Genomic DNA, 26,697 nt, shown 5'->3' with positions numbered 1-26,697 from the left:
CCCCGTCTTCCTCTTCACGGCGAATTTATGCACTGGGCCAGCACCACCTCAGCCATCAGGGCTCACACAATGGCGCTCATTTCTGCGGCCACCTTGGCCACCAATGCTAAATTCAAGGTTTGGGCCTCTGCGCCTCAGGGCGGGAAAAGTACCGGATCCCAGAGGCTCGGAAGCGCGTGCCCGCGTAGAAGCCCTGACACTCCGCCCCTTCTGCCGGAGCTTCGCCCCCTAGGAAAGCCCCACCCCCGAGTGCTGACACGCGGGACGGGAAGGCGTGGAGGGGGTGTGGCCTGCGTCCGCAGCAGAGTCGAAGGCGGGTCTTCCTCAGAGCCTAAGTCTGAGGAACAGTCAAAAGACGCAAAAAGGGATGGTATTAATTATCCCTCTGCTAATGAGGACCAGGGAGTGGTTCACTCCAGCCCCGTCCGGTAGAAATCTGATTCCAACCACTACCCACGCAGAACAAGTCTTTGGCCTTCCACCTCCTCAGCCACTCTGGACTACAGCCCCCAGAAGGCATCGGAGCTGAACCATCCGACTTGCGCAGCGGCGTTCGTTGTAAAGTGCTATGACAACAGGGCGAAGATGGCTTGGAGTTAGGCAGGAGTGGGGAGGTGTCCCTTCCGCCGTGGTGTCCTTTATCTTCTACATCCCGCTGACTGCCTCCCTCACCATTTCCTCCTCTTTGTGAGAAGCGGGACTTGCCGTTGTTCTGGCCTGCCTGGACTCTTCCAAGAGATTGATGCCGTTTTCCCCGCTTGTCTCTGGGCTTGACACAGAAAGGATGCAGGTTTACTCCTCGTGGGTGTCACTCCAACTCTGTGGAGGTGGTGGTGCTGCCTGGTGAGGCTTTCTCTCTGCCTGGGACGTGGAACAGGTTGGAGCGGGGAAACGACAGGGAATAGTGAAGCGAGGGGTTGCTTTTCTCTGCACCCTCCATTGGTCTCGTCGTTCCAGCCCTGGGACCCTGGCGGGCATTCTTAAAGGGAGATCTGCAGAGAGTTGCCGGAAAGGTGGAGCAGGACCCACCTGATTCGGCATCAGGTAAGAGTGTGTCTGGAATTAAACACCGGGAGAGTGAATGCCCTTTCTGTGTTTCGTTTTGGGGGCAAGATTGATCCCTGATGCCATGTAATGGCTTGAGGGGATATTGGATGATAGGTTTCTTCAGAAGGATGTTTGCGTTAAAAATAAGACAAAGCGCAAGTACGACACAACGTGTGTGAGATTTATGGACATTTAAGAGAAAGGGTGATAAGAAATTTTAAAGATTCCAGTCAGGAATGTCACGTGGTGCGCAAGCAGCCTCCTCCCCTGGCACTTCAACAGGTCTTGGGAGCAAATGGTCAAAGCAGTTCTCAGCCTATGACTGAAGTAGGATACATGCACTAATACCCTTTAATTCTTCTTGCAATAGGATTATTGCTTCTCCTTCTCTGTGTATTGCAGACCACAGCAGTTTAGATGACCTGAGCTGATTTTTTATCAGCATCTCCTTTCTCCAATCCAGTCCTGCAACTGACTTGAATTTCCTGGAGAGATTCATAGTTTTTCCTTTTTTCTTTTTTCCATCTCACTTATACTTTGAACATGAAACCATATCACACGCACACACACAACTTGAAGATGCTAGGGGAAAACTATGGGGCTTCACTAAAATCTGCCAGCATTTAGAGTGGGATAGATTTTCTAACTTGTTAGAAATACGTAAATAGAATAATTGCTGAGATTTGTGTGTGTGTGTGTGTGTGTGTGTGTGTGTGAATAGACCTAACCCTTATTTAAAAGAATTAAAAAAAGCTTTTCATTTTGCAAATAATTTAGAAGTTATTTATTAGAGTTTAAGGAATTTTCCATTTTGTGTAGCTGTGTGCTCTTAAGTTGCAACTACACACTTATGTTTGTGGTACAATTTCTTGATGGAAACATTCACTGAGGGGGAACAATCCAATATCAATAGTATATAGTATTTATTGATTTTTAATGTTTATTTTTGAGAGAGAGAGAGAGAGAGAGAGAGACAGAGCGTGAGCAGGGGAGGGGCAAAGAGAGGAGACACAGAATATGAAGCAGGCTCCAGGCTCTGAGCTGTCAGCACAGAGCCCGACGCGGGGCCCAAACCCACAAACTGTGAGATCATGACCTGAGCCGAAGTTGGACTTTTAACCGACTGAGCCACCCAGGAGCCCCTATATAGTATTTTTTAATCTTTTAAACCTTTTGATGTGTGTATCAAATTTCATCCCTCAGAATAAAGACTTTCAAATATTTTTCAAAAATTATTGAAACACGTGGAGTTATTATAAAACATCTCTGCCAACTAACATTTCAGTGAAAGGTTACTGTCAGTTTTTTGAATATCCCATTTAAATATCCAGTCCAGAGGTCAGACTGGCATTCGTAACTTTGTCTTGCTCAGGATACATTCCACCACCACCACCACCACCACCACCACTTCTATTACTACTACTAGGTTACTAGTGACATTTATCTGACATTTATTGAGTACATCCTATGGGTTGGGTATTGGGTAAGCAATTACATGTGTTAGGTCATTTTATCTTTCCGTTCCGCAGAACAGTTGGGAGACTAGAAGGTGAGGGACTTGTCCAAGGTCACTCTGCTAAAGTGTGAAATGAAAAAGGGAACCTAAATCTGTCTATCTCCCTTTCCTGTGTTTTGTCTTCTCTGTCTTTTATTGAAAATTCCAACACTGATCTCTTATATTATCTTCAAAAGCAGCATTCTTCTAATTCTACATACACTTGTCATCTTTCTTGCACTGAATGCCCTGATTCCTACTTTCCAAAATTTGAGGCAGCACTAGCATGACCTGGAGAAAGCAAAACTCCAAATACGAACAACAATAGTGTTAGTGTGCCTTCTAATTCCAGGATCTGTCTTCTTTCCACAGGATTCTTGGGGTTATTGTTTCAGTGATTGTTCTAGTCATCCTTCCTTATTGTAGGACTAGGCCAATCGGGTGTGAAAACATCCATATCTTAAAGAAAAACTAAATCTGAGTAAATTTGGTGTGGAAGATAACATATATATATAAGCAAGTATTAAAAATTAAAAAAAGTGTCAAGTGATAAATATGGAAAAGCATTTCTGGAGTTGAGGGGATAGAGAGATTATTTTCTACTTATTATTCTAATAAGGCATAAGAAATCAATCTTTTGTGGCTCTTTATAGGTATGGACCTTTTAAAACCTTCGAATTATTGTTTTCTAGTCATCCTTTAAAAATTTAATAACGTGTGTAAAATACTTTCCTGCAGTTTGAACTTGAATGATTAGAGTTAATATTAACAGTGTAGCTTTTTGGTCTTTGTGGAATAGTTACACTTGTTTAGGGTTCTGGAGTAGACAGAATGGTTTTGGATGCTACTTGTTACTACTTACTAGTTGTGACCACTTGGGCAGGTTTCTTAATCTCTCCATACCTGAGTAACAGTACCTACCTTCTGTTTTGAAGATTAAAATAGAATACTTGCAAAGCACTTAGAACACTGCCTGGGACTTAGTAAATGATTAGTAAATGTTACCTATTTGGGAGAAGAGATAATAACCACTGAAAATCTTATCTTTGGTTTTTGTTTTTCATTTACTTAAAAACAAAACCACTGAGGAGCTGGAAATCAACATTGAATGAAGAGTGGATAAAATGCAAATTCTTATTTCCTATTTTTATTCAAGACAGTTAACTAAACCAAATAAGAAAATCAACTTATATATATTTAATTTTTGGTCATTCAGCATACTTTTTGTTTTTGTAGTAGAAAAACCAGGTTTCACAGCTGAAAAATGTCCCATGTTTCTTAGTTTCCTTCTTCCTAACCTGCCGGTAACTGACCTTCCCTGCCTACTACTTGCCTTAATATCTTAAAGTCAAGGCCTGTATCTCTTTGAATTTGGAAAATGAATCAGAATTTTATTTATTTATTTATTTGTTTAGTAGGCTGCATCAGGCAGGTGCCCCTAGAATTTCATTTATGTCTTAATTTCTGGTTAAATTTTTTTTTTTTTAAGTTTATTTATTTTGAGAGAGTGCGAGTGTGAGCAGGGTATGGAGAGATAGAGAATTCCAGGCAGGCTCTGCACTGACAGTGCAAAACTTGAGCTCAAACCCATGAACTGTGAGATCATGACCTGAACCCAAGTCAGGAGTTGGATGCTTAACCAAGTGAGACCCAGGCACCCTTCTAGTTAATTTTTCTTTCTCTTAATGGGGTGGGATGTCCTTCTAGGAGAAAGGGTAGGGTTTATTTTGCTAACCTTCTGAATTTAACTTGCTATCATTTTGTTCTGCTGGAGTGGTAAATGGGGCCAGAATATGGGAATATCCTACTTTAAAAAAAGTGAAAGTTTATTATTTTTTATTATGGGATATTTTACACATAAGCAAAAGCATAAAGAATGGTAAAACCACTCCTCATATGTCTATCACCATTTATTCTTTTAAAAAAAATAATAGCTTTATTGGAATATAATTTATAGGGCCGGGTGGAGAAAGGGGCGGCAGGCAGGAGCCCAAAGGGGACCGTGAGAGGAGAGCCCCTTTCTGCCCGGGTAATTTACCAGGTTAAATATGGTTGATGATGGTTCAGAACAAATACAGCTTTTATTTGAGGTATGCCATTTTGAAGACTGAGACCATGGAGTTTTATCCTTGAGGATAAAGGAAATATTTGCAAAAGTCTATTTTATATAGCAAAAATGTGAATCCTGAGACTGAATTCTCTAAAGGGCCTATACAACGTAATAGATGTTGGTGGAACCATTTACACCCAGTCAGCTTGAAGAGTCTCAAATGGACCCTACCACTGAGAAAACAAGATGGCAGTCCACTCTGGGGAATTGAGGAAAATGGATTAATACAAGAGTGCTGTGATAATATACAACCAAGACAAGGTTCTTTTAACATGGATTTCATGAAATGAATGAAGACATAGATTTCTTACCCAGCACAAATGGACTCTCTAACGACTTTTTGTATCATTAAAATAAGTATATTTTTGACATTTGGAGAAGAAAGATGGCACATTAACACAGATGACAGTTTGTATGCCTGGAACTTTTGGCAGTTTGATTTGTATGAGTATGACCTTGTGAAATGTTAACTTTAATAAAATTTCTAACACTTAAAAAAAAAGAAATATAATTTATAGAACATACAATGCACCAATATAATTTGTACAACTCAACGTTATTTTTGTATATTTTACTTTGTATATTCACAGATATGTGCAACCGTCACTTGCGCTGTAGCCAATTTTAGAATATTTTCATCACCTCAAAAAGAAAACTTGGCACTCCAGCTGCAACTCTCTTGTCCTTTATTTCCCACTGGAATTAATTTTCTTCCTGTATGGATTTGACTATTCTGGACATTTTGTCTATCTATTTATTTATTTGTTTGTTTGCTTATTTATTTATTTTTAGTTGAAGTAGTATTAACATGCAGTACTTAGTTTCAGGTGTTTTCTATATATTTTACATAAATGGAATCACAAAAAAAAAGGTCTTTAGTGACTGGCTTCTTTCTCTTGCCTAATTTTTCAGGTTGTAGCATATATCAGTACTTCTTTTTTATTGCTGAAGAGTATTCTATTTAATGGACATGCCAACTTTGTGTTCATATATTCATTAGTGGATAGACCTTTGGATCATTTCTACCTTTTGGATATTATGAATGATGCTACTATAAACATGCATGTATAAATTTTCATGTGGACACATGCTTTCATTTCTCTTGGACTGGAATTGCTGGATCATATGATTACTCTATGTTTAAGTGTTTGAGGAGCTGCCAGATCACTTTCCAAAGTGGTTGTACCATTATATTCCCAACAGCATTGTATGAGGACTTTGATTTCTCAACATCGTTGCCCAAACTTGTTTCTGTCTGACTTTTTGATTCTAGTCATCATAGTGGGAACAAAGTGGTATTTCACTGTAGTTTTGATACGCATTTCCCTGGTGGCTAATGATACTGAGCATCTTTTCTTGTGTCTGTTGGCCATTTGTATATCTGACTTGGAGAAATATATATTCATATCCTTTGCCCATTTTTAAATTGGGTTTCTGTCTTTTTATTATTGAGTCATAAAGAGTTCTTTGTATGTTACAGATAGGTATCTTTTATCAGAGATATGATTTGTATTTTCTCTTGTTCTATGGGTCATCTTTTCAGTTTCCTATTTGTGTTCTTTGAAGTAAAAAGTTTCAACTCTTGGTGAAATCCCTTTATTTTTTCTTTTGTTACTTATGCTTTTGGTGTCAAACTTAAGAATCTGTCACAATATCTGATATCATGAAGATTTACTTTTAAGTTTTCTTCTAAGAAGTCTTCTAGGAGTTTCTAAGAATTTTATAGCTTTAGCTGTGTATTAACATACATAAAGGTCTTTGATCCATTTTGAATAAAATTTTTTATATGGTTTTAGGTAAGAGTCCAACTTCATTCTTTCACATGTGGCTATCCAATAATAATCATTTGTTGCAATTTCTCATTGAATGGTCTTAGCATCCTTGTTGAAAATCAATTTACCATAGATGTGTAAGTTTATTTCGGACTCTCCATTCTTTTCCATTTATCTATATGTCTATCCTTACGCCAGTACTTACTGTCCTAATTACTATTGCTTTATAGTTAGGTTTTGAAATGGGGAAATCCTTCAACTTTGTTCTTCTTTTTGAAGATTGTTTTGGCTATTCTGAATTGCTGGCAACTCTATATGAATTTCAGAATAAGCTTGTCAGTTTGTACGAAGAAGTCCTATGGGGATCTGATAAGGATTGCAATGAATCTGTAGATCAGTTTGGGAAGTATTGCCATCTTAATAATGTTATGTTTTCAGATCCATGAACACGGGATATTTTCCTGTTTATTTAGATCTCCTTTAGTTCTTTCAACTATATTTTATAATTTCCAAGGTATATGTTTTACACTTCCTTTGTTAAATTTATTCCTAGGTATTTTATTCTTTTGGATGCTATCGTAAATGCAGTTGATTTTTGTATATTAATATTATTGTGTCTTTCAACTTTACTTAACTTGTTTATTAGCTCTCATAGTTTTTTACTGAATTTCTTAGGATTTTCTATCTACCAGATCATGTCATCTGTGAGTAAAGATAGCTTTACTACTTCCTTTCCAATCTTGGAGCCTTTTAGTTCTTTTTCTTACCTAATTGCCTGACCTAAAACCTCTGGTACAATGTTGTTGTTTTTTGTTTTTGTTAATAGTGCCTTTTGTTTATTTCTCTTACAAGTTTAGTAGTAGCTGGATTTGAAGGGAGATGGGGACAATAAGATGAATTGATGAAAGCTCATCAATAAGGTTCGGGGCTGAAGGGGACACCAGAACAGGTTTCTGTTACTCTTTTTTTAAAAAAATGTTTATTTATTTATTTATATTTTATTTTTGAGAGAGCGAGCGAGCAAGCAAGCATGAGCAATGAAGGGGGAGAGAGAGAGGGTGACATAGGATCTGATGCAGGCTCTAGGTTCTGAGCTGTCGGCACAGAGCCTGACATGGGGCTTGAACTCATGGATCATGACCTGAGCCGAAGTCGGATGCTTAATGGCTGAGCCACCCAGGCACCTCTGTTACTCTTTATTTTAGTAATAGTTGTGTGAAGGGGCTCAAGTTGCTGCCAGAGGCAGCAGCGGCCTCTTTAGTGGCTTTTCTCTCTGCCAGCATCTGCTGCTTCTGTTTTGCCAGGTACTTCCTGGTAGAATAATGGGCCCTAAATCGTGATTGTGGTCCTGGTAGGCCTTGGCCACCTGGGTGAACCACTCCAGCTCCTTGACACAGTTCTGCCTGTAGTTCTTGCTTTCCCTCTGTTGACAGGCCTTCAGCCTTTCCTGGATAATGTTGACAATTTCTTGGTCAACTTTAGTGTCTCTTCTCCATTGCATTTCTGCTTCAAACATGCACAAGACATTCTTTTCCTGGCACTCAGTGATGTCTGGCACATGGCTGAACTCCTGGTGGTAGTAGTAATACCTGTTCTTTACATGCTGCTGTCTCTTAGGTCACGGGCTGGTCCACGAGGAGGTCTAAGGCCTTCGTCAAATATGTTATGGGGTTGGGCATTGAGAGCTACGGCGAGGGCAACAGTGTGTGGCATGATGCCTCCGGGTACACGTCCTTGTCCCAACTGTCCAGCATGGCATGGCGGTGGTGTGTGGGGGCCTCTGATCTCTGACACTCGAGCCTCGCCTCTACCTGGGTCCCACACCTAGGTTGGCACAGCGTAGCAGCTCCTCCAGTACAACGTTGAATAAAAGTGGTGAATATGGACATCCTAGTCTTGTGTGTGGTCTTAGGGAGAAAGCATCTAGTTGTTCATCCTTAAGTATGATATACGCCATAGGTTTTGCAGTTTGAGGAAGTTCCCTTTTATTACTAGTGGTTTTTTTAGTGGAAGAGTGGTGGATTTTATTTTGTCAGATGCTTTTTTCTGAGTTGAGACGATAATGTGGTTTTTAATTTTTGTTTTATTGATATGGTGTGCTATTGTAATTCATTTTTGGATGTTAGACTCACCTTGCTTTCTTGGAGTAAATCTCATCTGGTCATGGTGCATAGTTCTTTTATATATTGCTTGATTCATTTGCTAGTGTTTTGCTGAGAATCCATATTCATTAGAGATATTGGTCTGTAGTTTTCTTGTGTTTGCTTACTTTTGGTATTGATGTAACACCAGCCTTATAAGAATGAGTTGGGAAGTATTCCTTCCTCTTTTATTTTTTGGAGTAGTTTGTGAAGAATTGTTATTTGTGTTTGGTAGAATTCACCATCTGGGCCTAGTCTTTTCTTTGTGGGTAGTTTTTTGATTACTAATTCAATCTCTTTACTTGTTGTAGGTCTATTTAGATTTTCTATTTTGTTTTTAGTCAGCAACAGGTAGCTGGAAGCAAGATGAATAATGCTGATGTCCTGCTCCTCCAGGGAAGATAGTTCTCTGACTAGGAGCTGTGGGGAGAAGGGTGCCTTATTCTTGGCTGTACCAGTCTGGAGTGGAGTTTCTATCTTGTGAGCCAGGAGTGAGGAGAGAATGAGTGAATCTCATTTTTTTAAAATACTATAGACTTTTAATTTTCTTACTGAGTTTTAGGAGGTTTTTAATGTTTCTTTATTTTAGGACAATATCCAGAGACTTTAAATGGTTGTTTTAAAAAATAATTTTCACCAATTTTCCTGGGGAGTGGGTCCATGGAGCTTCTCACATGTCATTCTAAAAGTGAAATCTTCTGAAACTTTAAATTGCATAGCATAATGGTTATGGGAGACATACTTATGTTATCAAAAGATTTGGTGGGGCGCCTGGGTGGCTCAGTCTGTTAAGCGGCTGACTTCAGCTCAGGTCACGATCTCGCGGTCTGTGAGTTCGAGCCCCGCATCGGCTCTGGGCTGATGGCTCAGAGCCTGGGGCCTGCTTCCGATTCTGTGTCTCCCTCTCTTTCTCTGCCCCTCCCCTGCTCATGCTCTGTCTCTCTCTGTCTCAAAAATAAATAAAACGTTAAAAAAAAAAATTAAAAAAAAAAAGATTTGGTCAGAGTTCCATTAGGTATCAAGGTACTCTATCTAGTGTTTGTAAAACTGTTAAAGAGTAAGTTAAAAAGTTATTATATACATGCTTATTAGGAAACCAACTGCTATGTGCAAAGATAAATTTTTTGTATGTATGTTTTATTTGAGCCATAGGATTAAACCTTTTGTAGATAAACAGGGATATTCAGCAATCTTAAATTATTCAGGCTTGCTGTGGAACTCATCTTTGAAGCCAAAGTGGAAAGGAGCTCCTTTTTAAAATCTACTGTTCTTCATGGGGCACCTGGGTGGCTCAGTCGGTTAAGCGTTCAACTTCAGTTCGGGTCATGATCTCACAATTCATGACTTTGGGCCCCACGCCGGGCTCTGTGCTGACAGTTCAGAGCCTGGAGCTTGCTTTGGATTCCGTGTCTCCCTCTCTCTCTGCCCCTCCCCTGCTCGCACTCTGTCTCTGTCTCTGTCTCTCAAAAATAAATAAACATTAAAAAAAAAATAAAAAAAAAATCTACTGTCTTTCAGCTTAAGTTGTTTTAAAATCCACCGATTTTTGCAAAAGGAAATTAATGGTATGCCAACTTAGCACAGTTTGTGGTTTCTTAATTTCTTGGGAATGGGCAGCATGCCTTTCTTTGCTTCTGTCTTTAAAATCAGAGAGAGAGAGAGAGAGAGGCATTTGGGAAGCACATACTGGCTACTGACATCAGCTCAAATTGTTGGTTTTCTTGTTGTTTATTAACTTTATAGAGATGTAAGTCCTTACAGTTCAATACATTATTGTCCACAATGGTACGTGATAGTGCCTGGGACATGGAAGAACCAGTATGTAGGATTTTGATGTAATGGAATTTATGCAGTTCTGCTATGTATTACCTTATGTTTGCCCTGGTAGGAAAGTCATTTGGTCCGAAATAATTAAATAGCTCTGGTTCTGTGAGGAAGAGCCATTTGTTGGACCTGTGTTTAAAATCAGCACCCTTCGCTCCTCTTAAGAATTACAACAAAGCAAAACAAAATAACCCCTCTACTGACTCATGCTTTTCAATTTTTTTCCTGATATTAAATTGCAGGCAGTGGCAGCCTGAAAAGACAAGGATCTAGAGACCAGGGAGAGGGCACACAGAAACAAGTTTCTGCCAGTAGCTGTGTGACTTAGAGGAATCCTACAACTAACCTTTCTGGGTCTCTCCTACAGAATGAGAGGACCAGCTGATTACTAAGTACCTTCTAGCTGTTCATGCCCTTTGGCTTGAAAAATAAGTCTTTTTTTCCCAAGCTTTGGAAAGGTAACTTGTAGCACAGTTCCCAGGAAAAAAGGAAGTGGTAAAGTAGAGCCCTAATATAGGAAAACATTTACTTTGGCTATCAGGTATCAGGTCACCTGGTGCTTTTTATACTTTAAGGTGCTTGTGAATCATCTGGGTATTTTGTCTGACATGAGGCTGAGATTTTGCATCACAAGTTCTTGGGTAATACTGATGCTGGTCCAGGGACTACACTTTGGGTAGCAAGGAGCTGAACAGTGTAGAAAAGGAGGGCTTTCAGCAGCTAGTGAAGTAAAGGGTGACTAAGGAGAAACTGAGAACAGGAGAAACAGTTGCCTGTGTTGTTTTGTTAGTAAGAATAGATCTTAAATTCTATGCTAGAAGTCCTTGAAAAATAGTTTGATGTAGAACATTTCCATTTACAGACAACTCTCTATGTTGGAGAGTTAATTTTTCATATCGGAGGGTTTTTTTGTTTTTCATTTTTATTTTAGCAAGCTGAAAAAATTTGTTCATTAACTCAGGATTTTGAGGCCATTTTCACATAATAGCTATTTCAGTCATGTGTGTTTATATTCAAACAGTAGCTATGTCTTTTGTGGTCACTTATCTTAGCACTTTGATTTTTTAAAAATATCATTTAATAGCATTGATGGAAAAAACTCTTCTCTATGACCGTCACTTAGGCATTTAATCTGTTCTATAGAAAACCCATGAGGTTTTCTCTTCTGCGTGCATGAGGTGAAAGTGACCCTTTTGGATGCTGAACATATAGATCTTCCCTTTCTATTTTCTCTCTGTAAGAGTCCTTTGAACTGGCTGATGCTGAATGTGTGCAAAGGATCTCACACTTGTTGGTTAGCCTATTGATTTCTGTTTTTGGCTATGTCTCCAAATGGAGATTGTGCCTCTAAGTCTTTATTCTTTATGATATTATCAGCAGCATTTCGTATAGCTGGCCATTCTCTTTTTCTAGATATACCTTTTTTCATTTCCTTACAGGTGGCTCACTCCTGGCTTTCCTTTGGTCTCATTTGATGCCCCTATTCAGTTTTCTGGCCATCTTGCCTTTTTTTCCCCCTGGCCTCTGACCACAGAGCCCAGGTTTTCTACCTTGAAAGCTTGTGTCTGATTTCCTCTCAGCTCCCCCACACCCTCCTCCCATGCACCTTTTCCCTTTTCTGATTATACTTTGTATTCTTTCGCTGTAATAAATCACAGCCATGATGACAACTATATGATAAATGCTGTGAACCCTCCAAGTAAGTCTTTGAGTGGTACTGAATTTGGGTAACACTCTTCTCTGGGCTGCAAGAGAATGATGTATCTTTATACTGGTAGTCTAATGATATGGTATATTACAACTTTCCATATATTTCTGAATATATAATGAGAATATATGGCACTTATTAAGTACTGTTACTTCCCTCTCAAATAAAAAAATCTAATAAAAGTATAATAAAGTGTTTATTACATTTTTTGTATGCTTGCTGCCAGATTTCAAGTTTAGTCATCTGGCAATTTGTATGGTTATATAATGCCATTAGTAATAACAAGTGATGCAGATGTTTTTCAGAAACTCTCCCACATATGTTAAAACTCATTTTAAGTTTATTTACCTATTATGTATTTTTCCCTTCATGTCCATCAACACCTTGCCTTTATCTGATTTCTTTTTTAGTGTAAATAGAGGCCTTGAGTGAAGCTTGCCTTTTCTTTTCTTTTCTTTTCTTTTCTTTTCTTTTCTTTTCTTTTCTTTTCTTTTCTTCTTTCTTTCTTTCTTTCTTTCTTTCTTTCTTTCTTTCTTTCTTTCTTTCTTGTTGTTTGTTTCCTTAAACTGGTCATTGAAATAATATTATACTCACATAGAAGTTGCAAAAGTAGTGATTTCCTAATAATAACAGAACAATTATCAAACTACTAAATTGACATTTATACAATGCTATGACTAAACTATAAGTCTTATTTAGATTCACTAGGTTTTACATTACATACACTTTTCTTTTTGGAATATGGCTCAAAGAAATTAAAATTTATCCCATGAAACCACCACCAAAATCAGGGTACAGAACTTTTCCGTCATCTCAAAGAAATCCCCTTCTACTAGTCTGTTAAAGTCACGCCCTCCCTTAACCCTGGCAACTGCTGATCTGTTTTCCATCAGTTTAATTTTGTCATTTTGAAAATGTTATAGAAATGGAATTATTTAATATGTGATCTTTTGGGATTGGATGTTTTTAAGACTTTTTATTTGTTTTATTTTTTTATTTTAGAGAGATAGAGTGTGAGCACAAACAGGGGGAGAGGCAGAGAGAGAGGGAGAGAGAGAATCTTAAGCAGGCTCTATGCCCAGTGAGAAGCCCTCTGCCAGGCTTAATCTTGAGACCCTGAGATCATGACCTGAGCCGAAATCAGGATTCAGACACTTAACTGCCTGAGCCACCCAGGCACCCCTGGGATTGGGTGTTTTTTTTTTTCACTCAGCATAATGCTCTTGAGATCCATCCAAGTTGTTGTTACTTCATTTAAAAAAATTGCTGAGTTTTATTCCATGGTAAGGCTGTACCATAGTTTGTTTATTCACACATTGAAGGACATTTGTTTCTTTTCTTCAATGTAGGTTTTAAAAAATATCATAAAAAGGGTAAAAACCATAGCAATGGCTAACGTTTATTGAGTGCTTATTTGTGCCAAGTGTTGTGCTATAAAACCGTGTTCCTTTTTTCAAACTAAGTTTTTATTTTTTATTTTGAATTGTGAGAAAATATACATAACATAAAATTACCACCCTAACCACTTAAAAATATTTTTAAAGTTTATTTATTTATTTTTTGAGAGAGAGAGAGAGAGAGGAAGAGAGAGAGAATCCCAAGCAGGCTCTGCACTGCCAGCACAGAGCCTGACGTGGGGCTGGAACTCACAAATCGTGAGATCATAGCCTGAGCCAAAATCAGAAGTCAGGTGCTTAACCAGCTGAGCCACCCAGGCACCCTACTGTCTTAACTTTTTTATTTTTTATTTTTTTATTTTTATTAAAAATTTTTAAAACTATTTTTTAAAAAGTTTATGTATTTTGGGAGAGAGAGTGAGAGAGTGTGTGAACAGAGGAGGGGCAAAGAGAGAGGGAGAGAGAGAGAATCCCAAGCAGGCTCTGTGCTGTTAGTGCAGAGCCTGATGTGGGGGTTGAGCTCAAAAGCTGTGAGATCATGACCTGAGCCAAAACCAAGAGTCAGATGCTTAACTGACCGAGCCATCCAGGTGCTGCATCTTAACCATTTTTAAGTGTACAGTTCAGTAGTGTTAAGTACATTCACATTTTTGTGCAACCAGTCTCCAAAACTCTTCACCTTGTAAAACTGAATCTCTATACCCATCAGCTAAAGCTTCCCACTTCTCTCTCACCCCAACCCTGGCAGCCACCATTCTACTCTCCATGAATTTGACTACTCTAGGTACCTCATATAAGTGGAAACATGCAGTATTTGTCTTTTTGACTGGTTTATTTCACTTAACATAATGTTCTTAAGGTTCATTCATGTTGCATGTGTCAGAATTTCCCTCCTTTTTAAGACTGATAATACTCCATTGTATGTATATGCCACACTTTGTTTATCCATTCATCCACTGATGGACAACCCAACTTGGGTTGCCTCTACCTTTTAGATATTGTGAATAATGCTGCTGTGAACATAAGAGTGCAAATGTCTCTTTGAACTCCTGTTTTCATTTCCTTTGGATATATACCCGGAAGTAGAATGAGTGGATCATATGGTAATTTATATTTTTAATTTTTTGAGGAACCACCATACAGTTTCCATAGTGGTTGCACTATTTTAGATTTTCATCAACAATGCACAAGGGTTTCAGTTACTTCACATCCTTGCCAACACTTGTTATTTTCTGGGTTTTTTGTTTTTTTTTTTTTTTTTGTAGTAGCTGTCCTAATGGGTGTGAGGTGGTATTTCATTATGTTTTTGATTTGCATTTCCCTAATGATTAGTGATGTTGAACATTGTTTCACATGCTTTTTGACCATGTAACTCTTCTTGGGTTAAATGTCTATTCAAGTCCTTTGCCCATTAAAACGTTTTTTGTTGATATTCATGAGTTCTTTATGTATTATGTATATTAATCATAATTAGATATATAATTTGCAAATATTTTCTTCCTTTTCATAGGTGGCCTCTATGCATTCTTACTTATTCCTCTTTATTTTATAGATGAGGAAGCTGAAGTATGGGGAGTTTTGGTAACTCTTAGTAACCTGTCCTTGGTTTCTTGGTTTGTATGGAACATATATCCAAATTCACACTGACCACCTCCAGAGTCTGTACTTTTCACCACTGCATGATTCTCAGCTAATTTCTTGGCCAACTTAAGGAAAGCAAGTGGTCTTGCTTTCTATGATTAACCTATGTGGAAGGCATACTTTAAGAAGCAGATTGATTTACATTTTTTATTTTTAATTTATTTTTAATGTTTATTCTAGAGAGCGAAAGAGAGACAGAGTGTGAAGGGGAGGGACACAGAGAGAGAGGGAGACACAGAATCTGAAGCAGGCTCCAGGCTCCAAGCTGTCAGCACAGAACCTGATGCGGGGCTTGAACCCAAGAATTGTGAGATCATGACCTGAGCCGAGTCAGATGCTTACCCGACTGAGCCATCCAGGAGCCCCTGATTTACATTAAAAAAAAAAAATTTTTTTTAATGTTTATTTATTTTTGAGACAGAGACAGAGTGCAAGTGGGGGAGGGGCAGAGAGAGAGGGAGACACAGAATCTGAAACAGGCTCCGGGCTCTGAGCTGTCAGCACAGAGCCCAATGTGGGGCTCGAACCCACAAACGGTGAGATCATGACCTGAGCCGAAGTCGGACACTTAACCGACTGAGCCACCCAGGCGCCCCTGATTTACATTTTTTAAATGTATAGTTGATCCTCATTATTTGCAGATTCCATATTTGTGAGTTTACCTGTTTGCTAAAATTTATTTGTGATACCAGAGTCAATACTTATGGTGCTTTTGGGTCATTCATGGTCATACACAGAGTGGCAAAAAAATTTAAGTCACTTGACACACATGTTCCTGGAAGATATCAATCACAGTGATTCTTTGCCTTCTTGTTTCAGCTCTTATACTATAAATAAGTGTCCTTTTTGTGGCCTACTTAGTGCCATGTTTTCCACATCTTTGTTGTTTGGATTTGTTTGTTTATTTATATGCTCTGATTTTGTTTAAAATCGTCCCCATATAAAATGCTTAAGTGCCGTGTAATGTTTCTAATTAGGTGCAAGAAGGCTGTGATATACCTTACAGAGAAAATACATGTATCAGATAAGCTTCCTTCAAATATATGAGTTATAGTGTTGCTGACTGTAGAGTTGAATGTTAATGAATCAACAGTATATTAAATAAAGTAGTTTTAAACAGAGAAACACAAAAAACAAAGTTATGTATTGATTGGTTGATGAAAAAGTTGTGACTAGAGGCTCACAGGAGCTTCTCTATTTCCCCTAGAGGCAATAGTTCAGTATTTACTAACTCAGTGTTTGCTGTGACCTTATAGAATGGAATGTCTTTATAAATAAGGAAAATTGACTGTATTTCCTATTATTTAAATCAGGGTAGCATGAAGGAAAGGCTTATTTATGTTGGATAAACGAACTTTCATAGAATCTCAGGATATGTGATGTTTGTGTTATAATTTGGGGTCCAGTGGGCATTCACATTCATCCATGTCGGTAACTTTGTGGTAGATGTTGCTGGTATACCCTTATTCTAGATGAGAAATCAAAGCAGAGAGAAGTTTTATGGGTTGCCAGTGTCACAGATGGTTAGTGGTATAGTGGTATAAATGCACCTATACCTGGTTTTCCTGGTTCTTTTTTGGTGTGCATTTTCGTCTTCCATTTTGCCTTTCTACAATTAGAATGGGGAAAGGGTGTGAATGCTTTTTGAGTCCTTGTAATATACTAGTTCCAGTGTTAGCCATTTGATACGTTTGACTTCATTTGCTTTTCTCAGCAACTCATTGTGGCATGAGATGATGCAGTCTTTTCAGTGACCAAACTGTAGGAAAATTAGGTATTTTGCTAAGGAATTATGTACTAACGAGTGCTATTAGAATTTGAATCTTGATCCTACAAAGAATATTTTTTTTGTTACTGTGTGTCATTGTCTACTACATGTCCCAGAAGAGAGAATTGGCTCAACATACACGTATAATTTTTCAGACTGACTCTCCAATGGCATTGCAAAATATTTGATTATGTTTCCAGCCATTTGATTTGTGGTTTCACATATGTTTGCAAAATACAAAATTAAATTCAGAAATGTTTTAGCACTGTCCAAGTTTAATTTGCTATGCCTTAAGAAATAATTAATTCATAATTCATGGTGTGAAGTAGATTTTTACTATAAATAAATGCTTTCTTTTTATAGTGAACGAAAATGTCTTTATTTAAAGCCCGGGATTGGTGGTCTACTGTTCTGGGAGAAAAAGAAGAATTTGATCAAGGCTGTTTGTGTTTGGCTGATGTTGACAATACTGGAAATGGACAAGGTAAGCAACTTATGGCCATGCATCTTGGAGCAAAGCTTTACAGAAATAAAATAAAAATGACTTCCTTTTTAAAAATGTACTTTATAGAATGTAAGTGAACTATAGAATTATGCCCTAATTTTTAAGGTAGTTTTCCTTATAAGTAATATTTAGGTAGCAGGCTAACAAGGCTAACAAAGATAGTTTTTACTTCTGTTTTGCTCTTTTTTTTTTTTTGATTTGTTGATTCTGTCATATTATTTGGAAGTAGAGCCACTAAAATATTTTAATTAATTAATTAATTTGAGAGAGAGAGAGAGAGAGAAAGGAGGCGGAGGGGCGAAAAGGGAGAGAGAGAATCTCTAGCAGGCTCCATGCTGTCAGCACAGAGCCAAACATGGGGCTCAATCCCATGAACTATGAGATTATGACCTGAGCCAGAATTAAGAGTCAGATACTTAACTGACTGAACCACCCAGGTGTCCCAAAATATTTTTAATTTTGAAATTTTTTAGAAATTGTTTTCAAGGAAAATTATATTTTCTTTTTTTTTATTGTTTATTTATTTTCGAGAGACGAGACAGAGCACAAGTGGGAGGGGCAGAGAGAGAGAGAGAGACAGAGAGAGACAGAGAGACAGAGACATACATAATCGAAGCAGGCTCCAGGCTCCAGGCTCTGAGCTCTTAGTACAGAGCCTGACGCAGAGCTCAATCTCACAAACCGCAAGATCATGACCCAAGCTGAAGCTGGACGCCCAACCGACTGAGCCACTCAGGAGCCCCAGAAAATTCTATTTTCTAAAAGTTGAATCTGAAAGCCATTCATACCAGAATGGAAAAATTTTTCTAGTTCTATTGGATGGTAGAAAAAATAATTAAATCATTACTTTCATTTTCATATTATGATACTGAAAACAACATTCTGTCTTATTCTTATATCGATTTGCTCCTCTTTGCATCTTCATATTTTTTGAAGCAGTCTTTAAAACATTTTAGTTCTATGTCATTGCTATTTGGAAATTGTATTATTATTATTATTTTTTAATTTTTTTTTTTTTTTTAGAGAGGGAGCGAGAGCATAAGCTGGGGAGAGGGGCAGAGGGAGATGGAGAGAATCTTAAGCAGACTCCATGCTGTATGGAACTTGACATGGGGCTCGATCCCATGATCATGGGATCATGGCCTGAGCTAAAATCAAGAGTCTGACGCTCAACCGGCTGAGCTACGCAGGTGCCCCTGTTTTAATAATTATAGTCATGAGCTTTTTCTTTTCTTTTTTGTAATCCAGATAGTCATTAGCTTTTTAAAAAACAAACTTATTATAATCATTCTTTTGTTCAGTGTTTATAAATATTGTCCCCTTACATTTTTTTGTTATTTTATTTCCCTTTCCTGTAACAAAAACAATAGAATCTTGGGGACAAGGTGAAAGGAGAAAAAAATTTTTTTTTAATTTACATTTTAGTTAACATACAGTGCAATATTTGTTTCAGGAGTAGAATTCAGTGATTCATCACTTATATACAACACCCAGTGCTCATCCCACTATGTGCCCTCTTTAATACCCATCACCCATCTAGCCCATATCCCACCTATCTCCCTCCACTAATCCTCAGTTTGTTCTCTGTCGTTAAGAGTCTTTTGTGGTTTGTTTCCCTCTCTCCTCCTTTTTTTCCCCCTGAAAGAAGAAAATTATATTGACAAAGAAGAATGGGAGGTACTAAGCTGTACTGAGCACCCAAATTATTTCTAAGGAAAATCTGGGCCCTGCCCTTCCACTGATACGATATGGGAAAGTCTTCTACTCAGAGGGTGTTCTGAGAGTTTCCTCAAACGTTATGAACCTTATCTCCTGCCTGTTTGTTAAAACTTATGATTCCTTTATTATTTGGCAGCATAGAGTGCTGAGACTACAAAAATATATGCTATAGAGAACAATTTCAAACTCATTTATGCCCAAACTATCTGAAGCTCAACTTGGTTGGAAACTATCCTGATTGATTGTCTTAATAGGCTACTGTTCACTCATTTCTTTTAGAGCTCTTCACTGAGGTGCCACCAGTGGGTCACCAGCTACTAGTTTGCTTCTTCCCAATTTTTGGCCAGCTGTGAGCAGTTCCCTCTGTTTTCCCAAGGATACTATACAAAAATAATTTCCTGTGTGTGTCCCACATAGGAAAAAAAAATCCCCGATTATTATTTCTCAAAACTTGGACCACCAGCATTATCATATTCTGGGGGTGATTATTATATATAAAGATTTTCTATTTCACCTATATAAAATCCTATAAGGTCATGTTTCCTGGAGGGAGGTGGATTACAGGGGGGTGTAGGTATCTGCATTTTTGACAAGCTCCATTGTTGAATGGTGGTACACTACAGTTGAATAATTATTGTTGATCTTAGGGAGTGGAAGGTAGATGAGAGCAGTTTGGGACATGCTCTGTTTGAAAAAGGAATGTCTAGTAGGCAGAATAGAGGTAGTGATTTTGAGGTGAGCCGTATGCTGGTTGTATTTGAAACCCTGGAAATGCATGAAAATGCACAGGGAAAGAAGGTGGAATAAGGGGGCAGGAACCTTAGGACCATAACCTTTAGCATACAAGCATTAAAGGGGGAGGTTTGGGAAGGGTAGATAGTAATAGATTCTGAGAAGGGCAGGCAGAGAGGAAGGAGAACCAGTTGGGCTGGTACCTGGGAGGCAAGGTTTAGTGACATGAAGACTGAAGTTTCCACGCCATTTAACAGCAAGTAGTTCATTAGTGTACTTGGTGAGGGTGGATGAGTGGGCACAATGGTGACAAAATCTAGATTTGTGGTGAGAGAAGGAGTGGAAGGTGCGGAAGACTGCATGTTAATGGCTCTTTAAAGAAACTTAGCTGTGAAGGGAAGAAGGGAGGATAATAACTGGGGGGCAGCATAGGGTAAGGAGAAGTGGGAAAAATTCAGTGTATGGCATGGAGGATATAATAGAGCAGGGACGGGACACCTGGCTGGCTCTGTAGGTGGAGTGTGTGATTCTTGATCTGGGGATTGTAGGTTTGAGCCCCACGTTGAGTGCAGAGATTACTTAAAAGTAAAATCTTAGGGGCGCCTGGGTGGCTCAAGTCGGTAAGCGTCTGACTTCGGCTCAGGTCATGATCTCACGGTCTGTGAGTTTGAGCCCCGCGTCGGGCTCTGTGCTGACAGCTCAGAGCCTGGAGTCTGTTTCAGATTCTGTGTCTCCCTCTCTCTCTGACCCTCCCCGGTTCATGCTCTGTCTCTCTCTGTTTCAAAAATTAATAAACATTAAAAAAATTTTGTAAAAAAAATAAAATCTTAAAAAAAATAGAGCAGGAATTCAGAGAAGATAGCGATGGGATCAGGTGTGCAGAGGGAAGAGTTACCCTTAAACAGGTGTGAGCACTTTTTTTTTCACTGTGACAGAAGGCGAGAGGGTAAGAATGGATACAGATGAAGAGAAATTTGCAGGTCAGGTCGGGAAGTTGAAACAGTAATGACCCCTACTTTCTTTGGGGTGATCAGAGAGTGAAAAGATGGTATTAGGCATCTTGAAATCATTGTAGGCAAAGCCAACTTGATATATAGAAGGATTCCTTCCTAAGTCTTGAGATCCCTGTTGAAATCGGACACCATGCATTTAAAGTGTTTTTCTGAATTCAAGATTCCGACTCGTGAGAGAGGTAGTGAGAGTGAGGCTGAGAGGGAGACTCTGAGTGGGTCAGCTTAGGTTTCATGCCAGCCTGTGGTCAGGCAGGAGAGTTAGTTTCCTGTAAGAATCCTGAGTAGAAAACATAGGGCTGACAGAAAAATAGCTACTATGTTTATCTTTTAGCTACTCAGCATTGATACCTCACCTGTGGCAGCTGTCCCCATATAACTAACAGCACAAGCATGTGTTCCTACCCATCTGCAGTGGGAGATAAACCATGTGCACCTTCTGCTTCAGAGACACTTTCAGGGAGCCCTGGCTCTGCAAAAGTCCAGGATCTTTGGGTGATATCCCTTTCTCTTGTCATTGAGTCATTACCATGTTCCAATATTCGGCCTTTAGACTAAGTGGTATGTATGTACAATCTGTGTTCAAAACCTATACGAAAAGAAGAGAAAGAAAAATTTTAGAAATTAAGATTAAGGAGTAGAAAAAATTGTATGGTAACTTAAAGAAGTCATAATGGGGAAATACCTTCTGTTTTGTGTCTGGTCACCAGGCTATGTAACTATGCTTTTTTCTTTTCTTTCTTTTTTTCTTTTTTTTAACTTTGACCAGCTGATTAGGGCTCTTGGTCTTGAGTGGAGATCAAGGAACTGGAGAATTGGTGTAGGCCTTCATTCCTGAGGGATCTAGAACACTAATGCTCGCTTGAAGAGGATTGTAGTAGTTTCATTTATTGCTGCTCCCGATAGTATGGGTGAGGGTCCTTGGAGATTCCTGGGTTTCACTCAGATTTCTTTCAGTCCTATTTGGCTGTTAAGAGGTGATGAGGTAGTCCTGGTTCCTGCAGATTGGGTTGTGGCAGTACATTTAAAGATAAATGCCTTTTCTTGTCAGGTGAAAGCCATCTGTTTCTGTTGTTCTGTGTTTACTGGAAAGGAAAAAATGCATTATTAAGATCTAGAACTGTATTCAAGCAGATGAGTCGTATCAGTTGGCTCCAAGAAAAGATAAGATGTGGAATAATAGAAGAAATTGGGATTGCCAATTTATACAGATCAACCCTAACTCTTTCTATAAGACCCATTAGACTTCAATATTGGCACATTTGGTTATAGAACATGGATGTGATGGGAATCACCACATGTGCATATTGAAGCTTTTTGGCATTGAATTTTGGAAACTACCCCAAATCAAGCCTAGGAGTGGTATTGCTTTTGATTTTCTCCCTAACTGGGAGATAGAGTTCCAGTGGTTTCCATAGAGCTGTCCCAATATAATATCCCCCATGTAAATGTTGGGGAACCAAATGGGTGTTCTACTGTTTTCTGTGGAAATAAATTTCCTTTATTTAAAATCTAAAAAATTTTAATGTTTATTTATTTTTGAGAGAGACAGAGAGACAGAGAACAAGTGAGGGAGGGGCAGAGAGAGGGAGGGAGACACAGAATCTGAAGCAGGTTCCAGGCTTTGAACTGTCAGCACAGAGCTGGACGCAGGGCTCGAACTCATAAGCCATGAGGTCACGACCTCAGCCGAAGTCAGATGCTCAATCAACTGAGCCACCCAGGTGCCTGCAATGCATATCATTTAGACTCTCAGAAACTGGGTGAGAGAAATCATAGGCTGGCTTTGCTCTCTCACTGGTTGAACTAAGTTAAAAAATTCATTTATTACTGAGTCTCCATAATTAGAAACAATAGTATATTTCTGGGCTTTGAGAGTTAGTAGTAACTTGAGCCAATATTCATCATTCTCACACAATTTAGGTATTTCCCTTCCCTCAGTGCACCTGAATAAATGACTATTGGTCCTGTAAGGAAGGATCTGAGGAAAATTTATATTAGGCATGTGTGGTGTTATAGCAACATCTATACACTGTGTTGTCTTTATTCAAGGGGCTGTGAATCTGTAAATTGACTTAAGTGTGGAAATGAGTGAGATGCCATGACTGTCTATATGGTGGCTTGAGTTAGTCCTCTTTTTCATGGACCTAGAATATTTTTAGTTATGGATTTCAAAAAAAAGACTTGAGTTTACATTTTTTTTTCAACGTTTATTTATTTTGAGAGAGAGAGAGAGAGGCAGACAGAGCACGAGTGGGGTAGGGACAGAGAGAAAGGGAGACACAGAATCTGAAGCAGGCTCCAGGCTCTGAGCTGTCAGCACAGAGCCTGATGCGGGGCTTGAACCCACAAACCTTGAGATCATGACCTGAGCCGAAGTCGGATGCTTATCTGACTGAGCCACCAGGTGCCTCCCAAAAAACTTGAGTTTAATAAACATGTTATACGACATTCTTACAATTGAATACTACTTGGTAATAAAAAAAATAAGTGAACCACTGGGAAAAAAAAAGGGTTTTAATGAGTTGCCTATTCATTTCATTCCTGGGTATCCCATTAATCATAGTTAGAAATTAGACTATTACCGGAGATCTGGTTACTATAAAAGTCCTGCTGTTTTAATTATCATACTTACACCTTTTGATTTTAGGGGTTAAATTGTCGTTATGTGGGCTTTGCCATCCTGCCTTCCTTTTATCTCTGAAGATAGGGCTGTGTTGAAGTTGAATCTTGGTTATTTAGTGTGTGAAATAGGGATTAGGGCATGGTGGGATACATAGCAAGCTCAGTGGGGGAGTGTTTTAGAAAAGTTTGGAGGTTTAAGTATATCCAAGACTTTGCCAGTAACTTATTATGTAACATTGTAGTCCCCCTCTTTCTGATGAATGTCTTTACTCTTTTTTTTTTTTTTGAGGGAGGGGGAGAGAGAGAGAGAGAGAGAGAGAGAGAGAGAGAGAGAGAATGTATAAGTGGGGGAGAGAGGCAGAGGGAGAGGAGAATCTTAAGCAGGCTTCACACTCAGTGCATAGCCTGACTCGGGGCTCAATCCCATGACCCTGGGTCCTGACTTGAGCTGAAACCAAGAGTTGGACTCTCAAACTGACTGAGCCACCCAGGCATCCCTGTCTTTACTTTTATGCAGGAAACCTGAAGAGACTGTGAACTCACTTGTTACTGTAACTTAAAACCTATAGAAGCAATCCTTGAATTAGATTCTTAGTGGTTAAGCCCCACTGATGTAAGAAGTGAGAAATTCTTTCTGCAGCGTCCCAAGGACCCAGAGTCTTATTCTTTACATTGAGATGGGAATTTTGAGGTTTAAACCTATCATTCTCTTATTTTAACTTATCCAGTGCCTTTATAAAAGCCATCTTATATATGGTTTGGCATTCCTTCTTCCTGTTCAGTTGGCCTAGGCCAACAGCTATCCAGTCTACTAGAGTGCCACCTTCAATGGGCACAGAGTCTTAGATGCCCATTAACTGGAGGTGTAAACTTGATTGGCCATTCTGTCACTGTGTACAGTGTCTTTTAACCCTGTTTACAATGTGAACAGGAGTCTTACTGCTTTTGTGCCCCAACTCAGCTAAAGAGCCAATTTCCAAATATCCCTGTAGGAATTGATACCTGCAATTTATTCTCTGCTGCCAATTTTTAAAAATCTATTATTATTATTATTATTATTATTTTTTGGCCATAGGTTACAGAAAACAGCTATGGTAAATACAAATGAAAAGGGATTGGAGTAAGAGTGACATAGATCTTCCAAATGCAGGAGGAGTTGAATTGGCCAAGCCTTAGTGGGGGATGGGAACAGCATGGCTCTAGAGACTTTGTAGACCTCCAGGGGGCTGCCATCAGATCATTGAGCAGCAGATTCCTGGTGTCTCTATTCAGGATTGAAATTCCCAGGATAGTACCTCTCTCATTGGGTTATTATGAGGATTTAGTGAGTTAGTACATAAAAGAACTTACTTAGACCATTGCTTGGCACATAATAAACTCTCAGTAAATAAGTATATAGAACTCTTAAGTAGATGAGAAAAAGACAATATTCTATACTAATACAGCACTTTCAAAACCCAAAGTATTAGTTTCCTAGAGCTGCTATAACAAAGTACCACAAATTGAGTGGCTTAGAGCAACAGAAATTTATTCTCTGACAGTTTTTAGAGGCTAGAAGTCTGAAATCAAGGTGTTGAAAGGGCCGTCCTATCCCTAAAGCCTCTGGGATCCCTCCTTGCCTCTTCCAGCTTCTGGTAGTCCTAGGCATTCTTTGGCTTGTGGATGTATCATTCCAATCTCTACCTCCATTGTCAACATGATCATCTTCTGCTTGCATGTCTTCACAGGACATTCTTCTTCCCCCGCCATCTCTACTTCCTTTTCTTGTAAGAGAGTCCTATTGCACACCTAATTGAGTGTGACCTCATCTTAACTTGATTACGTCTTCAAAGACCTAATTTCCAAATAAAGTCATGGATACTGAGGGTTAGGACTTCAATATATCTTTTTTGGGGGACACACTTCAACCCACAACACCTATCTTAACCATTTCTCCCTCTTGTGTCCAAGTGTAGACTTTGTTAATCAGAGCACTCTACCTAGTGAGGCCTCAGAATCCTTTTTACAACCAGCTGTAGAGTTGATACTCTGTGATGAAATCAGTTTACAACCTTATACTAGTCTTTTGTAAAAGGACTTACTTTGACTGAGTTAAATTATAAACACTGACACCAAAGCAAGGCTTAGGAAAAACATGCAATATGTTAGTATGTGTGAATATCGGTGATATAAAAAAATTCTTTTTGAAAAACTATGTTATTAACATAAGTTCATTTTAATTACATCATCTGTTGGCAGATTGGCCATTGTATATGAAACAAGACTTGATTGTTTAATTTTTAAATTTCTTTTTTAGACATTAGAAAGTTTATTTCCAAAGAAATTTGTTGGTAATGTTTGTTTCTTCTTATATCTTTTAAAAAAATCTCTCCACAGATAAAATAATTGTGGGTAGCTTTATGGGATACCTAAGAATCTTTAACCCCCATCCTGTAAAAACAGGAGATGGTGCTCAAGCTGAAGATATGCTTCTAGAAGTGCATCTACGAGATCCAATACTACAAGTGGAAGTAGGAAAGTTTGTTTCGTAAGTACAGCCCACTAATCCTGGCATTTTATCTTACTTAGAGTGTCATTTCCCCACTGTGTCATTTTTGTGGATTCTTAAATGAAAAAAAGACCATCTATGAGTTAATATATTTTTTGGATATTTTTACCTGGGTGTGTGTTCCTCATGTACTGAACTTTTTTTTTTTTAATATGGAAAACAGCACATTTAAGAGAATAATTTAGGAATTTTTTTTTTTTATAGAAACAGACTAAGATCCCTTACACATCAGAGGTTTAAAGGAAAAGAGAGAAGCTTTTGAAAATAACCAAATAAAGAAATAGAAAGTAATCACTTACTTAAAGCACTAATTGTACAGATTATATAAATGTCTGTTTAAATAATTAGACAAAGTAGCAGTTTGGTATTTGGTAAATAACTTTGAAGCTTTAAAGTCAATTAGTACTTATTTGGTGTAGAAAGGTCCTTAGTTTCTTTTGTTTAATTTTTAAATTGAATTAGTTAATTTACTTTTGAGAGAGAGAGAACATGCGTGTGCACAAGTCGGGGAGGGGCAGACAGAGAGAGAGGGACAGGGGATCTGAAGCAGGCTCCATGCTAACAGCAGAAAGCCCAATACAGGACTTGAACTCATGAACTATGAGATCATGACCTGAACTGAAATCAGATGCTTAACCAAATGAGCAACATACGT

The 26,697-nt window shown here is 38.6% G+C and overlaps 1 protein-coding gene and 1 pseudogene across 4 annotated transcripts in view; one reads left to right on the top strand and one right to left on the bottom strand.

Moving 5' to 3' along the window:
- Nucleotides 1-259: 259 nt before the first annotated feature.
- Nucleotides 260-26,697, top strand: part of BBS9 (Bardet-Biedl syndrome 9) — a 439,643-nt gene continuing 413,205 nt past the window's right edge. For 2 of the 4 annotated variants that reach the window (XM_015065036.3, XM_053218246.1), the window contains exons 1-3: nt 298-1,044; nt 17,267-17,387; nt 25,871-26,021. In XM_015065036.3, the coding sequence (XP_014920522.1) occupies nt 17,276-17,387; nt 25,871-26,021 (263 nt within the window). In that variant the 5' untranslated portion in view covers nt 298-1,044; nt 17,267-17,275. Of the gene's footprint in view, nt 1,045-17,266; nt 17,388-25,870; nt 26,022-26,697 lie in introns of those variants that run through there. The other 2 variants (XM_015065037.3, XM_053218247.1) reach the window with 2 other exon arrangements.
- On the bottom strand, nt 7,621-8,178 carry LOC106968678 (NADH dehydrogenase [ubiquinone] 1 beta subcomplex subunit 10-like; annotated as a pseudogene).

Source organism: Acinonyx jubatus, chromosome A2 (genome assembly GCF_027475565.1).
Source record: "Acinonyx jubatus isolate Ajub_Pintada_27869175 chromosome A2, VMU_Ajub_asm_v1.0, whole genome shotgun sequence".
Lineage (NCBI taxonomy): Eukaryota > Metazoa > Chordata > Mammalia > Carnivora > Felidae > Acinonyx > Acinonyx jubatus.
Note: the sequence above shows the minus strand (reverse complement) of the source record. Positions and strands in the feature narration are given on the sequence as shown.